Source organism: Leptopilina boulardi, unplaced genomic scaffold (assembly GCF_019393585.1).
Source record: "Leptopilina boulardi isolate dan_hultmark-lab unplaced genomic scaffold, ZJU_Lbou_2.1 LbouV2_41, whole genome shotgun sequence".
NCBI lineage: Eukaryota > Metazoa > Arthropoda > Insecta > Hymenoptera > Figitidae > Leptopilina > Leptopilina boulardi.
The window spans coordinates 561,377-576,130 of record NW_026137985.1 but is presented as its reverse complement, the minus strand read 5'-3'; the positions used below and the strand labels follow the sequence as shown (position 1 = coordinate 576,130).

At 28.7% G+C, this 14,754-nt stretch overlaps 2 protein-coding genes across 2 annotated transcripts in view; one reads left to right on the top strand and one right to left on the bottom strand.

Annotated features, from left to right (window-relative positions):
* Positions 1 to 2,014: 2,014 nt before the first annotated feature.
* LOC127289502 (probable actin-related protein 2/3 complex subunit 2) overlaps positions 2,015 to 14,754 on the bottom strand; it is a 17,812-nt gene continuing 5,072 nt past the window's right edge. The window contains exons 2-7 of the mRNA XM_051317466.1: positions 9,635 to 9,728; positions 9,460 to 9,559; positions 8,642 to 8,849; positions 4,432 to 4,652; positions 2,474 to 2,675; positions 2,015 to 2,255 (exon numbers count right to left, since the gene is read on the bottom strand). Of these exons, the coding sequence (XP_051173423.1) occupies positions 2,228 to 2,255; positions 2,474 to 2,675; positions 4,432 to 4,652; positions 8,642 to 8,849; positions 9,460 to 9,559; positions 9,635 to 9,728 (853 nt within the window). The 3' untranslated portion in view covers positions 2,015 to 2,227. The remainder of the gene's footprint in view (positions 2,256 to 2,473; positions 2,676 to 4,431; positions 4,653 to 8,641; positions 8,850 to 9,459; positions 9,560 to 9,634; positions 9,729 to 14,754) is intronic.
* Positions 13,510 to 14,754, top strand: part of LOC127289499 (probable ATP-dependent RNA helicase DDX46) — a 25,381-nt gene continuing 24,136 nt past the window's right edge. Inside the window, exon 1 of the mRNA XM_051317464.1 lies at positions 13,510 to 13,520. The gene's annotated coding sequence lies outside the window, so the exon portion shown is untranslated. The remainder of the gene's footprint in view (positions 13,521 to 14,754) is intronic.

The window sequence follows — 14,754 nt, the reverse complement described above, 5'->3', positions numbered from 1 at the left end:
GATTATATCAATCTCTCACCTTCTCTCTATGCAAACTTTTCGAAAGTCTAGTTCATCGAAGACTTGAGTTTATGGCTGAGTCAGAGGATTGGATCCCTACGTTTTAATTTGATTTCCGTAAGGGTTGTTCGGCTCAGGATTGTGTGACGACTGTGACTACCGACATTTCACAGGGTTTCTTCCGGGAAATAGCACTCTGAGCCTGGCTATCGACATTAAGTGCGTTTTTAATAACGTTTTAGATATCTTCTTCGATCAATGATGCTCTGGAGGTACTGTGGATCACGGTGATTATTCTGATAAAACCATAGAATAGTTGACTGTACTTAACCTATCGATCTAGGTACCAAAATGTTGGCCTTCTCTTCAAGAACGAAACTTGATAATAGGAACATTATTCCTTGGACAGGAAGAATTATGGCTTTGACATTTTAAATACGAGGCAGCCAAGGCCATAGGAGCAGTAAATGTTCTGAAGGCCTTTGCTAAGGTCTCCTTGAGTGCTCATCCCTTTTCGGACCTACAAAGGTTTGTTTATGGCGCACCTTATGTAAGGTGCTCAATTCTTCATGAATTCTTGCAAAACTAATTTACAAATTTTTGATAGGGTAAAAAATGCTGCTTGAAGGGTGGTTTTTGGCTGAATGAGATCGACTTCGAGAAGTATCCTTCCAGCAGAGTGTGACGAACCCACTTTGAATCTTTGCAGATCGAAATTAGAGGATAGGTTCCTGTTGAGAGGCTGTTCTTGGAGAGGCAACCCGGTTATTCCCAGATTGCAATTGTTATACAAAAATTCGAAGAGAAGACGAGGAAGGAAGTTTAATTTCCACAATCTACCTCTGATTTTTTTCGTCGCATCAAGGAGACACTTGGTATCATCTCTGATTTCGAAGGGCTGATGCATTTTTGTGGATTCCGGGCCATAGTAGGATTCAGAGGAATGAAGAGGCAGACAGGATCGCAAAGTCTCCCTATCAATGAAAGTGGGTCAGTTTTCGGGGATACCGATATGGGACTGTAGGGATCTACTGGATTGCGACTTAAGCTCTTGGTAAGCGACATTCTGCCTCACGATAGAAAGGCTAATTCTGGGACCAAATACTTCGGTAAAATTAATTTAAAGAGTAACCGACCTTGGTTCCTGGGAATTGAAGACCCCCGAAGGTCTATTAATATTGTTACCAGATTGAGATCCTCTCACATCTGCACAGGAGATCATTTCTGTCGTATAAGGTGGGCTATTAATCCGGATTGTCCATATGTGGGTATGAACAGAAAAGTTTAAAACATCTCTTCTTCGAATGTCGCATTCTATCTCCGGGCAGAGACCTGCATTTTTCAGCTAACATTGGAAATCGGGAAATTTTTCCAGAAAGGAAATATCATTTAAATATATATTGTTAGATGCTAAAGTAGGTTTTAAGTTCATGTAAATAGGTAGAATTATAATACAGTAGAATTATTCAAGTGAAATTATATAGAACATTCTATGGCGTTTTTAAAGAATCATTCTATTCATATTTTATAAAACTTTTTTGAAACGGTACTTATATGTTCCTTTATGTGTAAAAAAAAGTTATGTAACAAGAATATATAATATCATTAAAAAACGCATTGGAAAAAACACTCGGATGGACCAAATTCCTCCACTTAATTCGTAACTTAACTTTCGTTCTCTTTATTATTTGTTTGCTTTATATTGAAAGTATTACTTAGTTTTTAGATCAAGTAGGAGGATAAGAGGGTGTAAATTATGTAGCCATTAAAGAATATCTTAAAAATCTGGATAAACGAATCTAAAAAAATAAAACAATTTGTGTATAATTTAACATTATTTAAATTAATATTCACATTTTAACATTACTATTTTGTATAATTTATTTGCATATAATTCAAATATGAAGTACGTAACTTCATTGTTTGGAAAATTAATAATAAAAAATGTTAATCACAATATTGAAATAGATAAATGGAATAAATGAATTTTTTAACATCAAAACAAAATGTTAAGTATTTTTCGTAAATAAAAACTTTAATTTTCAATTTTGACATGGTTTCTTGGTAATACATTATTACCATGTCTATATATACTTTCTCATTGCAAAATTCTTTCTTCTTCATCTAGAATACAAATGCACATTTTTATTATCGCAGATGAGAAGTATTCATATATATCAAAATGACAATCTGACAAGTTAAATCAAATCCTTCATATTTTTCACTGCTACTCTTTTCTGATGAATGTCCGTCCACTGAAACAAAAATGTCAAATACAACAGTGTAGTAAATATTTAATGAAAAACTATTGATATGATATATGATGGTTAATTGACAAACTAATGAGTTTTGCTCGAAAACATATAAACCGATTTCAATGAACAAAATATGTATTACGTAGAGTTGTGAGAGGATTTATGTAAAAAAATTTTCAAAAATTTTTGCTCTGAAAATACCTCAAAAAAAAACTTACGTAATAGTCTTCTTTTCTGTAGTTTTTGGTTGTGATCTTGCACGATTTAATACTTTTAAAAAGTCAGTAGTTTTAGTTCGCATTCTTGAATGAATGTAAACTTTACTACATTTTATATGATAATGTAGATAATGCCTGAACATGTGAATTAAATCTATTGTGTTGTTACGAGCTTCTCTGCTTGTATGTCTAGGAAACAAAACTGAAACAAAATAATTATATATTTATAAACTTAATCAATAATTACCTGAAATTCGTATATTTATATTTCTTAAATAATTTAATAAAACTTATACGTCCGAGTAGTATGTAGAATTAAAAGGAGAAATAAAACAAAGACATTCGGAAAAATATGAATAAATAATTTTATATCTGTCAATGAAAAGGAACCTACTGATCCGATGTTACTACGGGATTGACATAAAAATATTATTTTGTTTTTCCCTAACTTTTCCCTGATTTCCAGTCAAAATTAAAATTTTTTTCCTCACCCTAATGAAAATATTTCAAGAGGTTTTCAATAACAGGCCTCGGATTGCACGACTTTTTTTAAATTGGATTATTAAGAAAAAATAATTCGAAAATTTTGAAAATTACATGATTTAAAACAGTTTTTAATTGAAAATTAACTAAAATTCAATTATTGTCTAAAGTTTTTAAAAAAATTTCACCAATTCAAAATGCAAGTTTTAATTAATAATCACCTGAAATTCAAATATTATTTCTCAAAATTTTAACTCGAACTCTTCTAAAATACATGTAGTTTTAAATTTTCTATCTAAAATTGTATGTAATTGTTGAATAATTTTATTTTAATAATTTTAATCAAGATTTTTGAAAATTCAATTATGTAAAACATTTTCCAATTTAAAATTCTCTAAAATTTAATTTTTTGTTTAAAGCTTATAAAATATCTACAGAAATTCCAATTTACGAAACTTTTAATTAAAAATCTCCTGAAATTCAATTTGTTTAACAAATTTTAATTATTGCTCTTCAAAATTCAATTAATTCTAAATTTTTAACTTCAATTTCATTTTAAATTAATTACTTCTAATGATTTTAATCAAGTTTTTCAAAAATTCAATTACATAAAACGTTTTTTAATTGTTAATTCTTTAAACTTAAATGTTAGTTAACATATACATAATAAATTTTAAAAAATTGCAATAATTCAAGTTTATTAAAATTTCAATTGAAAATTTCAAAAATTGAAAATTCAATTTTTTAAAACATTTTTCAATTAAAAATTCTTTATAATTCAATTATTTTTAAAAAATTTATTTAAAATTTTAACTCGAACTATTCCAATTTCAATTAGTAATTGAATAATTAATTGAATGATAATACGATTGAAATTTTTTTCCCTAAATTTATATCAATTTAATTCTTTGCTTAATTAATTATTTCAACTGTTTTAATCCAATTTTTCAAAAATACAATTATTTAAATCGTTTTTCAATTAATGTTTATATTTAAAACAAAATTGTAATTTTTGAAATCTCAAAAATGCAATTATTTTTAAAAATCTTAACTGTAACTCATCAAAATTCAATTATTTAGAACATATTTTAGTTAAAAATTCTCAAAAATAAATTTGACTTTTTCTGGGTGAAAGGTACGATTTTTTTTTAAATTGAAAGCTTGAGGTTTTTTTTTACAAAAATATATAGTTGAAAAAATGGGACAAGAATGTTTAAATATTGAAAAATAGTAAGAAATGATTAAAAATAGCCAAAAATGGTAAAAAAAAATTGTTAATTATCAATATTTAACATTAGAACTACCGACGGTACATTTTGTCCCATGGTTATTAATAATAATTAATATTAATCATTGTGTATAGTTATTAGAATGTATAAACAATAATAAAAGAAAGATGAATTAAAAATTTTTTTAAATTCAATTATTTGTAATTTAATAAAAGGAAAAACTTTTTTTTGGTAAATTTTATTTACCAAATGTTATATATCCTATGCAATCATTAATTGGAGCTCCAGCATCTTGTAACTCAAGTGGAGGTTCACGATGACTGAATAGAACTTGTGGTGCTGTATGACTTGCTCTTCGTCCTTCTTTCAATTCTTGTAAAAACATTTTCCCAATAACCATATCATCTTCGTCTTTGAATATAGTACTAAAGACAACAGTGACTCTATCACTTTTTGCTTCCACATACCTGAAATAAATTAATAAAGTAATATATGCGACAATATTATTTTTCGTACTATTTTAAATGAACTTTTCATTATTTTTTTAGGTTAATATACAATAGTGCGGAATTAAAAACTCTTTCTACTTTCAATGCAATAAAATTAAGAAAAAGTGCAAAAAAAAAATTGTCGAAACTTTGGTTTCTAGTACTGAAGAGTTTTATTCTAATTAATATTTAAAAATTTCGAAAAAAAATTGATAACATTGCAGATTTTAGTTTCATAAAGTTTTAATGTACTAAAATTGATACACTAGTATTTTCAACGAAAGTAAACAAAGCGATATTCCCAAATAAATACCGGCGAAGTTTAAAAAGTGAAGCAGTAAGTGATATTAAAATCAAAAAGTGACAAAATTGATCATAATCGTCGATAAGCAGCAATTTTATAATTCGAAAATTTTGTTGGTTGGAAAATATTTTTTCTTTTATTTCTTTTTAATTTAATGAATGTAATTTAATTTTGCTGTCGAAATATTACGTAAATTTTCAAAAATATATTCGCAAATAAATATTAAGGAAAATATAAGAATAAAAGTAAAACAGATTTTTTTATCATTAATTAATGTCTAAGGTGTTGTGATTTTCTCTTTTGTTTTACCTTATTTCTGTGGTATTTCAGAGAAAGGAAATTTAATACGAAGCTTATTTGCAAACTATTATAAGTAATATAATTAAATTTATATTTTGAATAAATAATTTTTATGTAAAATTTTTTAGAAAAATAGATAATGAAACATTAAATTAAGATAGATAGTAAATTCACTTTTCAGTCACTTTTTCCTTCTATTATTCTAAATCGAAAACAATTATTAAATATTAAAAATTATTAATATTAAAAATATTATTTATCAAATAATAAAACTTGATAGAATTATTAATTATTAGCCTTTAATCATGTTATATCAGTCTGAATAAGAAAATATTTATTTTATATTTTTATGATTCTTCTAAATGTACTTTTATCTAAAAACTAATTTTTAAAAATATATTACTTATATAGTATATATACTTATAAAATATTTTATCTAGTTTAATTTTAACTATTTTATATGTAAAATACATTTATGTTTAAAGGTGTTTAGTAAATAATGTGAATGTGAGTTGTAATCACGGAGTAATAATAAGAAGATTTCACTGTATACGGGATCTTGAGAAAATCTTCTTCTTCTTCTTCTTCATTAGTGGCCTCTTGCGGAGCAAACAGCCATTACAAAAACTTAAAGTTAAATCATATGCTTAAACTAAGACTAAAGCATACATAGCAGCAAATGTGGCACCTGTGGTCGTAAGGAAAAATTAAGAAACAATTCCAACGCCGAAACAAAAAAGAATTTAAGGCAGTGGAGATTCAAATGTGAAACAAACAAAATCGAAAAAAACAAGGATGTAAAAAAAAAACAGGACAAAATTAAAAATAAAAAGAATAAAAATCATAAATCAAAATAACTAAGGAGAAGGGGAAAAATAATAAAAAGAACCAAAAATAAGAAAAGATTTTAACTAAAAAGTATTCGAGATTGACTGAGGCCCGGACAACCTATAGGAACCGCAGCTTTAAACTACTCAGTTCACCCGAAGGGAAAAGTCCCCAGGAAGAACCAGACCACAGCCACTTAAAGAGAGAAAAAAAACAAAAAATAAGAAAAATACAAAAAAAGGGGGGGGGGGAAATAAAAATAAATAAATAAAAATAGAAGGAGCAGAAAAGAATTAGTCCTAGACAACGAACCTGAAAGTGCCGGCATTAAAGAAAGCCTGAAGTGCCCTAACAAAGTCAACTCGCGGGCTAAAAGCCATCTCCTTGGGGTCAAATGAATCGGGGTCAGATATCTTAAGGCAATGGTAGAGAAAACCATAAAACTCCGGTCTCCTAGGAGAGAGAAGGGGGCATTCCGATACAAATGTCGAAGACTCCTAGTAGGACATCCGCAAGGGCAGGATAGGTCGATGTTCCACCTCATTCGCTGAAAATGCCCGGTCACACATAAGTGGCCAGTCCGCAAACGGGTAATTCTGCACACGGCCGGTCTAGGCGCCTCAATCGCAAGAAACCAAGGTCTAGGTGACTTAAATGGGATTCTGGAAAAATAATCTAAACCCTTAGGCCTGCCACCATAAAAAGGCCAGCAAGTTCGAAGCCAGTTGGAATGTTCCGAGTTGATCAAATCACGGAGGTCCTGATAAGGCAGACCAATTTTAATCTTAAAAGGCATCCCCGCGGAAACATTAGCAATTCTATCCGCAACATTATTACCCTTAACCCTACTATGGGCAGGAATCCACATAATTGTAATAGAGAGACCCCTTTCCCTAGCCTGATAGAGCAGATTAGCGATCTTGTTAATTAAATAAGAGCCTTCGCCATCTCTAAATCTGTTGACAATGCAGGGAAAAACCCTTCTGCAGTCAGACAGAATAAGGGTCTTCTCCATACCTCGGTTCAAGACATGCTTGACTGCCGTCAATTGAGCATAAGCTTCCGCTGTATAAGGAGATGCAAAATCCTGCAGAGAGAGTCCAAAACGAAAATCACTTTCAACGGAGTAAAAGGCGCATCCACATCTACTACGGTCAGGGACATTAACCGAACCATTAGTAAACATAAGAGAATATTCAGGGAACTGTCTGCCAACAATCTCCTCTAGTGATCCCTGTGGATCAGAGAGGTCCATGACAAATTCAGACGATGGATCCAAGATTATCCTATACGACGTAGTTAGGGCAATCCATGATATATCAAAGTCCACTGGAAGTCTTCTCCTATGGGTCAAATTCAACAAATCATGGAGTCCAACAAAGGCGTCCAAAATGCCCAGTCTCCCGTCAGAAGCGCCCCTTGTGGAGAATCTGGGAAATACAGATTTTCTAGTGTCATGTGATGCGTTTGTCTGTATTCGCGCGTTCGTCTTTGTGCTGTCACGTGTTTTTCTGTTTTATTCATTCGGGTTAAAAATGTAAATGTTTTTATTATTCTTCAAACATTGTTAGATTGATGTTCTCTTTTTACGATTCTTTTTGTGACATTTTTACTTTATCGGCCAAAGTTATCAAGTGTCAGTGCAACCTAACCTAAAAAATACATTCCAAAAGTATGTGTTTTAAAAAAAATGAGTGCAAATCAGATAACATTGCTGGCTATGTTGCAAGAAAAGCAAGCAGCAGATTTTCAAAATTTTTAGATAATAAAAAGTCCATTTCCATTCCATTTGCATGGAATGGAAATCGACTTTAACTTTATTGAAATACAACACTATTCTAGAAAGTCACAAATTGACAGACATCCAATTTAAGGGTTTCTTATTACATTCATCTTCGAAACTGCAAATTTTAATTGAGATTTTAGAAGCAGACGACTGGAAAACTGAAAGGAAATCTGTATTTTTCAGCTTTTCCGAGACATATAGGATAGTGAATGTAGTGTAGATAAAGTATAACTATGAAAATGGAATATCGAGAGTAAAACAAAGCAATGACTCAAGAACACGGAGAAAAAAAAGGAGAACCGCTTGATTTGGCAGTTGTGAGCTGTTCTCACTCGTCAGGGAGTAGCAGTTTCGCCGCGAAAGGAAAACCGTTTATCTTTTTCAGGAGAAACCGTTCACCTTCAGGAAAGCTAACCTCCTTTCCTTAAAAAGCGTACCCTTCGAGAAGCGAACGGCTCACTTTCCCAGCGGTCAAACAGCTGACTCTCGTTTAAGAGGACTGCTTTACCAGCGGGTTAAGCGGTTCTCCTTTTTTTTCTCCGTGTAATGTAGGTGAGACGCGAAATTGTAAATATCTGAAAGGAATAGTTAGGGAAGAAAATGAAGCAAGGACTTACTTGAGTTAATTTGGATTTTGGGAAAAGATTTTGATGATCAGTTTGAGGTAGTAAGGAAGTGGATTTCTATAAAAAAAATTTAATAAAATTAGCGGTCGAAAAATATGTCTCTAATAAAAAATAGAATACTTACATATACTCTTGATCTCGATATTCAATAACTGCTCTTTTGTGCATTTTTATACCGGCCTCATGTGAATCAAAATAATATTCTTGAAAATCAAAATATTTTTCAAAAACACTTGCAAAACAGTGTCTTTTAAGCAGGCCTATCTTTTTGATCAACGATTCCCAGTCGTCATTTAAATTATCCAAGTCTATTAGCACAGTCACATTATAACCTTAAATTTAAAAAATAATGCAATTTTATAATTATAACTAATTACAATATATAATTATAATGCAACCTTATAAGCTTGCAGTAATATTGAACGGAAATATTGTGTTAAAAAATTGTAGTATGATATTTGTTGTAAAATTGACGTTGAGATTTTGAGAATCATCAACTTTTTTCTGTTAGTCAAAAATTTTTGTCATTCACTGATTATGATAAAGGCAGATTTTTGACAATGCAAAAAAATATTTTAAACAAATTTGTTTTACTTTGAGACTTCAAGAATGCTCCGGGTAACATGCTTAGGATTGAGCTTGGAGTATCAAGAAAAAATAAATGTCTTTTTTTGCCTCTTAACTAGGAATAACTCTTCAATGTAAACCTCGAAACAAAATGACCTAAAGTTCAAAATATTCCTTATTTTTCCAGCTTTCATATGCATAAATAAAATTGGTGCACTCGGTGTTAACTTACTCAGTATTTTTAAAATTGTTTCTCGTTATGTATTAAAGTAAAAAATAATTTTACAAGACAAATTAATATATTATTAAAATAATAGAACTTGATTTAAATGTAAAAAAATCCCGGTTTGACTAAAAAATTAATTACATTCTTACCACTTTCTGGTTCAGTTAAATAAGAGCCATATTCTCTTTTTAGCAATTCATCTGCACCGTGCTCTTGTAGCTGTTTATAGAATTTAAGTAATATACTAATCTGAAAAAAGTTTTTAAATTTAAGGCATTATGTACAAATATATATAAAAAAATGCAAATAAATAAGGTTACTCACTCTAATTTTTGACTTGTCTTTACTAAAGTTTGAAACATGAAACAGAGCTCCATCGAAGTCAGCAATTGTAATGTCAATAGATTCAGGCTTGTGGCTGAAATAATTGAACTATATTACTAGAAGTTTCTACTTTTCATTTGTTACCGTAAAATGGGGTAAAGTCGGCGTTTGCGGGTAAAGTCGGCCGGCGCTTTAAACACTTAAATATTGTATTTCATTTATTAATTTACATTAATTCTAACTACATTTTTAATAAAACTCGGATTTCTTCTGGAAAAAAGTAATAGTTAAACTTTAAAATGATTTAAAGCGCCGGCCGACTTTACCCCATTTTACGGTAGTTTATAAAACGTCTAAATTCGCACAATCGCTAATAGACACTAATCAATTTTATTAAACTACAAGATTTGTTAAGAAAAAAAAAAGTCATTAACCTTATTACAATAGATATGAATAAATAATTAAAAGACACGTCAAGGTATGATCAAACAAAAATAGAAGACATAAATATTTTTTATCATTGTAAAAGTAGCAATTACTAAGGTTCTGAGTATCATCTTTTTTATTACTTGAGGGTTGACACAAAACTATTAATTTTTTCCCTGAGTTTTCCCTGATTTTCAGTCAAAATAAAAATTTCTTCCCTGACCCTAATGACACACGAATTTATCTGGATGGCTGAAATTTGGCACACTTACGTATTTTTACGTGAAAATTACAGGAAAAATATAGCGAACTTGATTCGTATCAATTTTTATAGCGTTGCGTTGGCAAGGAAAAATAAAAAATTTCAACAAAAAAAAATGGTTTATTCTCCCTAGCGCACACAATATTCAACCCAGACAGTTCATATTTAGTATACAAATGTATTTTTACGGAAAAAATACAGGAAAAACAAGTTGTAAATTCAGACGTTCATTACATGAACATTTTGCTTCCTCTTTACGATCAGCAAAAAAATTTGCTTCCTTGTGGAAAAAGCAAAATTTTATTGCCAAAATGTGAATTTTTAATTTTTTTAACTTTCATTAATTCTTTAAATTTACCTCAAATGTATACTTTATATATATCGATCGATTCGTCTTGACGTAAGGAATAAGATTATTTCATATATAAACTTCAATTTAAAAAATCACAAAATTTTATAGACAAAATGTGAATTTTTGATTTTTTAACTTTCATTAATTCTTTAAATTTACCTCAAATGTATACTTTATATACATCGATCGATTCGTCTTGACGTAAGGAATACGATTTTATTATTGGGATCTGACATTCGTACACATGCCATCTGGTGTTGAAAAATGTAACTAGTTTTGGATAACTGTTTGTGTCACTTGCAATTGTAGTTCCGCTGTCATTGTTAATTATTTTATCATTATGAATGAAGCTACATTTTTACCGCGTGAGAAATCTTCCTGCAGAATTAAGTGTTCTGTGAGAGGCTGTGGCAGTACTGTAGCGAAAAATTTAAGCGTAATTTTCCATAAATTTCCGAAACCAAAACAACGAGTAGTGGATGTGAAAATACGTTTGATAATTTTGAAAAAGTCGATCAATTAAAGGCCTGGAAAAATGCTTTAAAAATAAACAGTATAAAGCCTTCTATGAGAGTATGTTCTCTGCATTTCAAAAGAAGTGATTACATTTTGCCAGGTAAGTTTAAGATTTTAAAATTTGGAGGTTATATAATCTTTCATATTACCCGTGCATGTGAACATTTTGAAAGTTAATTTATCACTGTAAAAACGGATAAATAAATTTTTTTTTCAGTTCTTGTTAACAGACTTTTACAATGAAAAATGAAATACATACATTTATAAATTTTCATATAATTTCATGAAATATAAAGGAAAATACAATACTTTTCTTGCACATGTATCGCTAGATTTGAGAAAATAATTTGTATAAAAATAAGATTTCTTTTATATTTTTATTCATGTTTGTAAATAGGAATGTAAATAGTAATTTTGTATTAAAAAAATTTACTTATACATTTATTAAATTAAGTAATATTTTTTAAACGATTTTATTCTATTGCATCCCATGTTATTCCCATGTAAATTCACTAAAAGTGTTACCCAATTTACGCCATATTGCTTTAGGCCCCGCCCCCATGTCAGATCCCAATATATAACCTTTAATTTTTCTATTTAAAAATTTTTTCGATCAAAAAAAAATTTTTGGAAAAAAGACGATAAAATTTTTTTTGGGGTATTTTTCAAAATCCTTTGGTCAGATTTGAGATATTAATATGATAAATTAGCCTACCAAATTTTATCTAAATCCATTAAAATCTGTTAAAGTTATTTTCTAAACAAAAAAGGGATCCACACACACATACATACATCCGGACAATTGATCAGGACTACAAAGCTTCCTCCACAAGGAAGCAAAAAGCGGTCACGATTAGAGTTGATGATTAACTTTTTATCAAGTTTTTCAAGAAAAACTTACAATTTTAGGAAAAAAATGTACTTTTCCACCAAAAACGAACAAAATTTTATTTAAAGGAAATCAAATTTATATAATTTAACGTATTTTTACGTGTAGATTACAAAAAAAATAAAGTGAGCATGATTGGAGTTGATTATCATAGCGTTGTCAAGGAAAAACCATGAATTTTTACGAGAAAATTACAGGAAAAATATAGCGAACTTGATTCGGATCAATTTTCATAGCGTTGTCAAGGAAAAATAAAAAATTTCGAAAAAAAATGGTTTATTCTCCCTAGCGCACACAATATTTAACCCAGACTATTCATATTTGCTGTATAAATGTATTTTTGCGTGAAAATTATAGGGGAAAAATGTAAGCACGTTTGGAGTTAATGATCAATTTTTATCAAATTTTTAAAGAAAAATGATAATTTTAAGGAAAAAATGTAATTTTTCCGCAAAAAACGAAAAAAGTTTATATCAACACGGAAAAAACAAACTAACTATTTTAGCACCAAACTGCTTTATCCTTTATTAGTATGCAATTTCGTTTACCTATTAAAGTATGAAATAATGCTTTTTTAGTTTAAAGTAAGTCCATACTAAATAAGTATAATGGTTATACTCTTATAGTATGTAATAGTGACGTACTTTAAAAGCATAAAATTGATGCCCGCGAAGTACGACATATAGTCTACCTAAAATAGCAAGAGCTTCTTCCTTTTTGGTGTATAAATTCTTGCAACCTGCGTTTTGGCCTATATCGATATATCAATGGTTGGAAAGGGAGGGAGGCGTGGCCAAAACGCAGGTTGCAAGAATTTATACACCAAAAAGGAAGAAGCTCTTGCTATTTTAGGTAGACTATATGTCGTACTTCGCGGGCATCAATTTTATGCTTTTATAGTACGTCACTATTACTATACGAGTATAACCATTATACTTACTTAGTATGGACTTACGTTAAACTAAAAAAGCATTATTTCATACTCTAATAGGTAAACGAAATTGCATACTAATAAAGGATAAAGCAGTTTGGTGCTAAAATAGTTAGTTTGTTTTTTCCGTGAAGTGATTAAAATTTATACATTTTGACGTATTTTGACGTGTATATAACACAAAAAATATAGCGAGGATGATTGGAGTTGAATTTTCAGTTGCTGTCAAGAAAAAACTGATAATTTTAGAAAAAATTATGAATTTTCTCCCAAAAACGAAAAAAATTTTATCTAAAGGGCTTCAAATTTATTATTTTCACGTATTTTTATGTGTAGATTATGGAAATAATTTAATAAACATGATAAGAAGTGGAAAAAGTGGACTTTTTCCTTGAGTTTATTTCTTCAGTCGTTACAACTCTAAAATAAAAAAAATCGGACAAATGCGAGTTACACTCGCACTGAAATCGAAGCGAACTTATTTGGTATAAAAACAAATGTTTAAAAAATGTGTTGTATGTCAAATAAAATAAGTGATACAAAAAGGAACAATTTTGTAAAATTCAAGAAAATTGTTCCTCTTCGTATCACTTATATTATTTGTCATACAACAGATATTTTTTAAATATTTGTTTTTATACCACCAAATAAGTTCGCTTCGAATACGGAATCCTCGATTTTAGTGCGAGTGTAACTCACACTTGTTCGATTTTTTTATTTTCTTTAAATTAAATTATTAAAAAAATATAATAACTTCAATTGTTTGCAAAATTAATTGTTATCCATAATTTAAAACAATTTGATCTCCTGAAATAAACTAATAAGTTTATTCAAGTTTGTCAAAAATTCAATTACATATAACGTTTTTAATTATTATTTAAAATTAAATTTTTGTTAATATAATTTTTAAAAAATTTCAATAATTTGAAATGCCCGTTGAAATGGAAATAAATAAATAATTCATGTTTATTAAAATTTTAATTGAAAATTCTATAAAATTCTATTATTTCTAAATAAAAGTTTGTAAAGTTTGTGAAAAAAATTTTATCAATTAAAATTTATGAAAGTAGAATTTAAAATCTTTTGAAATTTAATTACTTCTAAAAAAATGTTAACTCGAACTCTTCCAAAATCAATTAGTAATTGAATAATTAATTGAATGTTAATGAATTGAAAAATTTTTTTCCCCAATTTTTACCTATATGTGGACGTCCGCATGAAAAGGTCCTACTTTGTCGATTATAATAAGGATTATTTTTGCGTGAATATTAATGCGAATATAATCCTTATCGTAATCGACAAAGTCGGACCCTTTCATGCGGACATCCACAAATATAATTCTTTGCTTAATGAATTATGTCAACTGTTTTAATCCAATTATTCAAAAATTCAATTATTTAAATTGTTTTTTAATTAATGTTTATATTTAAAACAAAATTATAATTTTTGAAATCTCAAAAAATGCAATTATTTCAAAAAATCTTAACTGTACTTCCATCAAAATTCAATTTTATTTAGAACATGTTTCAGTTGAAAATTCTTTAAAATTCAATTATTGTCTAAAAATTATAAAAAAAATTTCATTAATTCAAAATAAAAGTTTCAATTGAAAATCTCCTGAAATTTAATTATTTTTAAAAAATAATTAAATTAAATTTCATTTTTTTCAATAATATTTTAATCAAATTCTTGGAAAATTAAATTTTTTAAAACATTATTCAATTGAAAATTCTTTATAATTCAA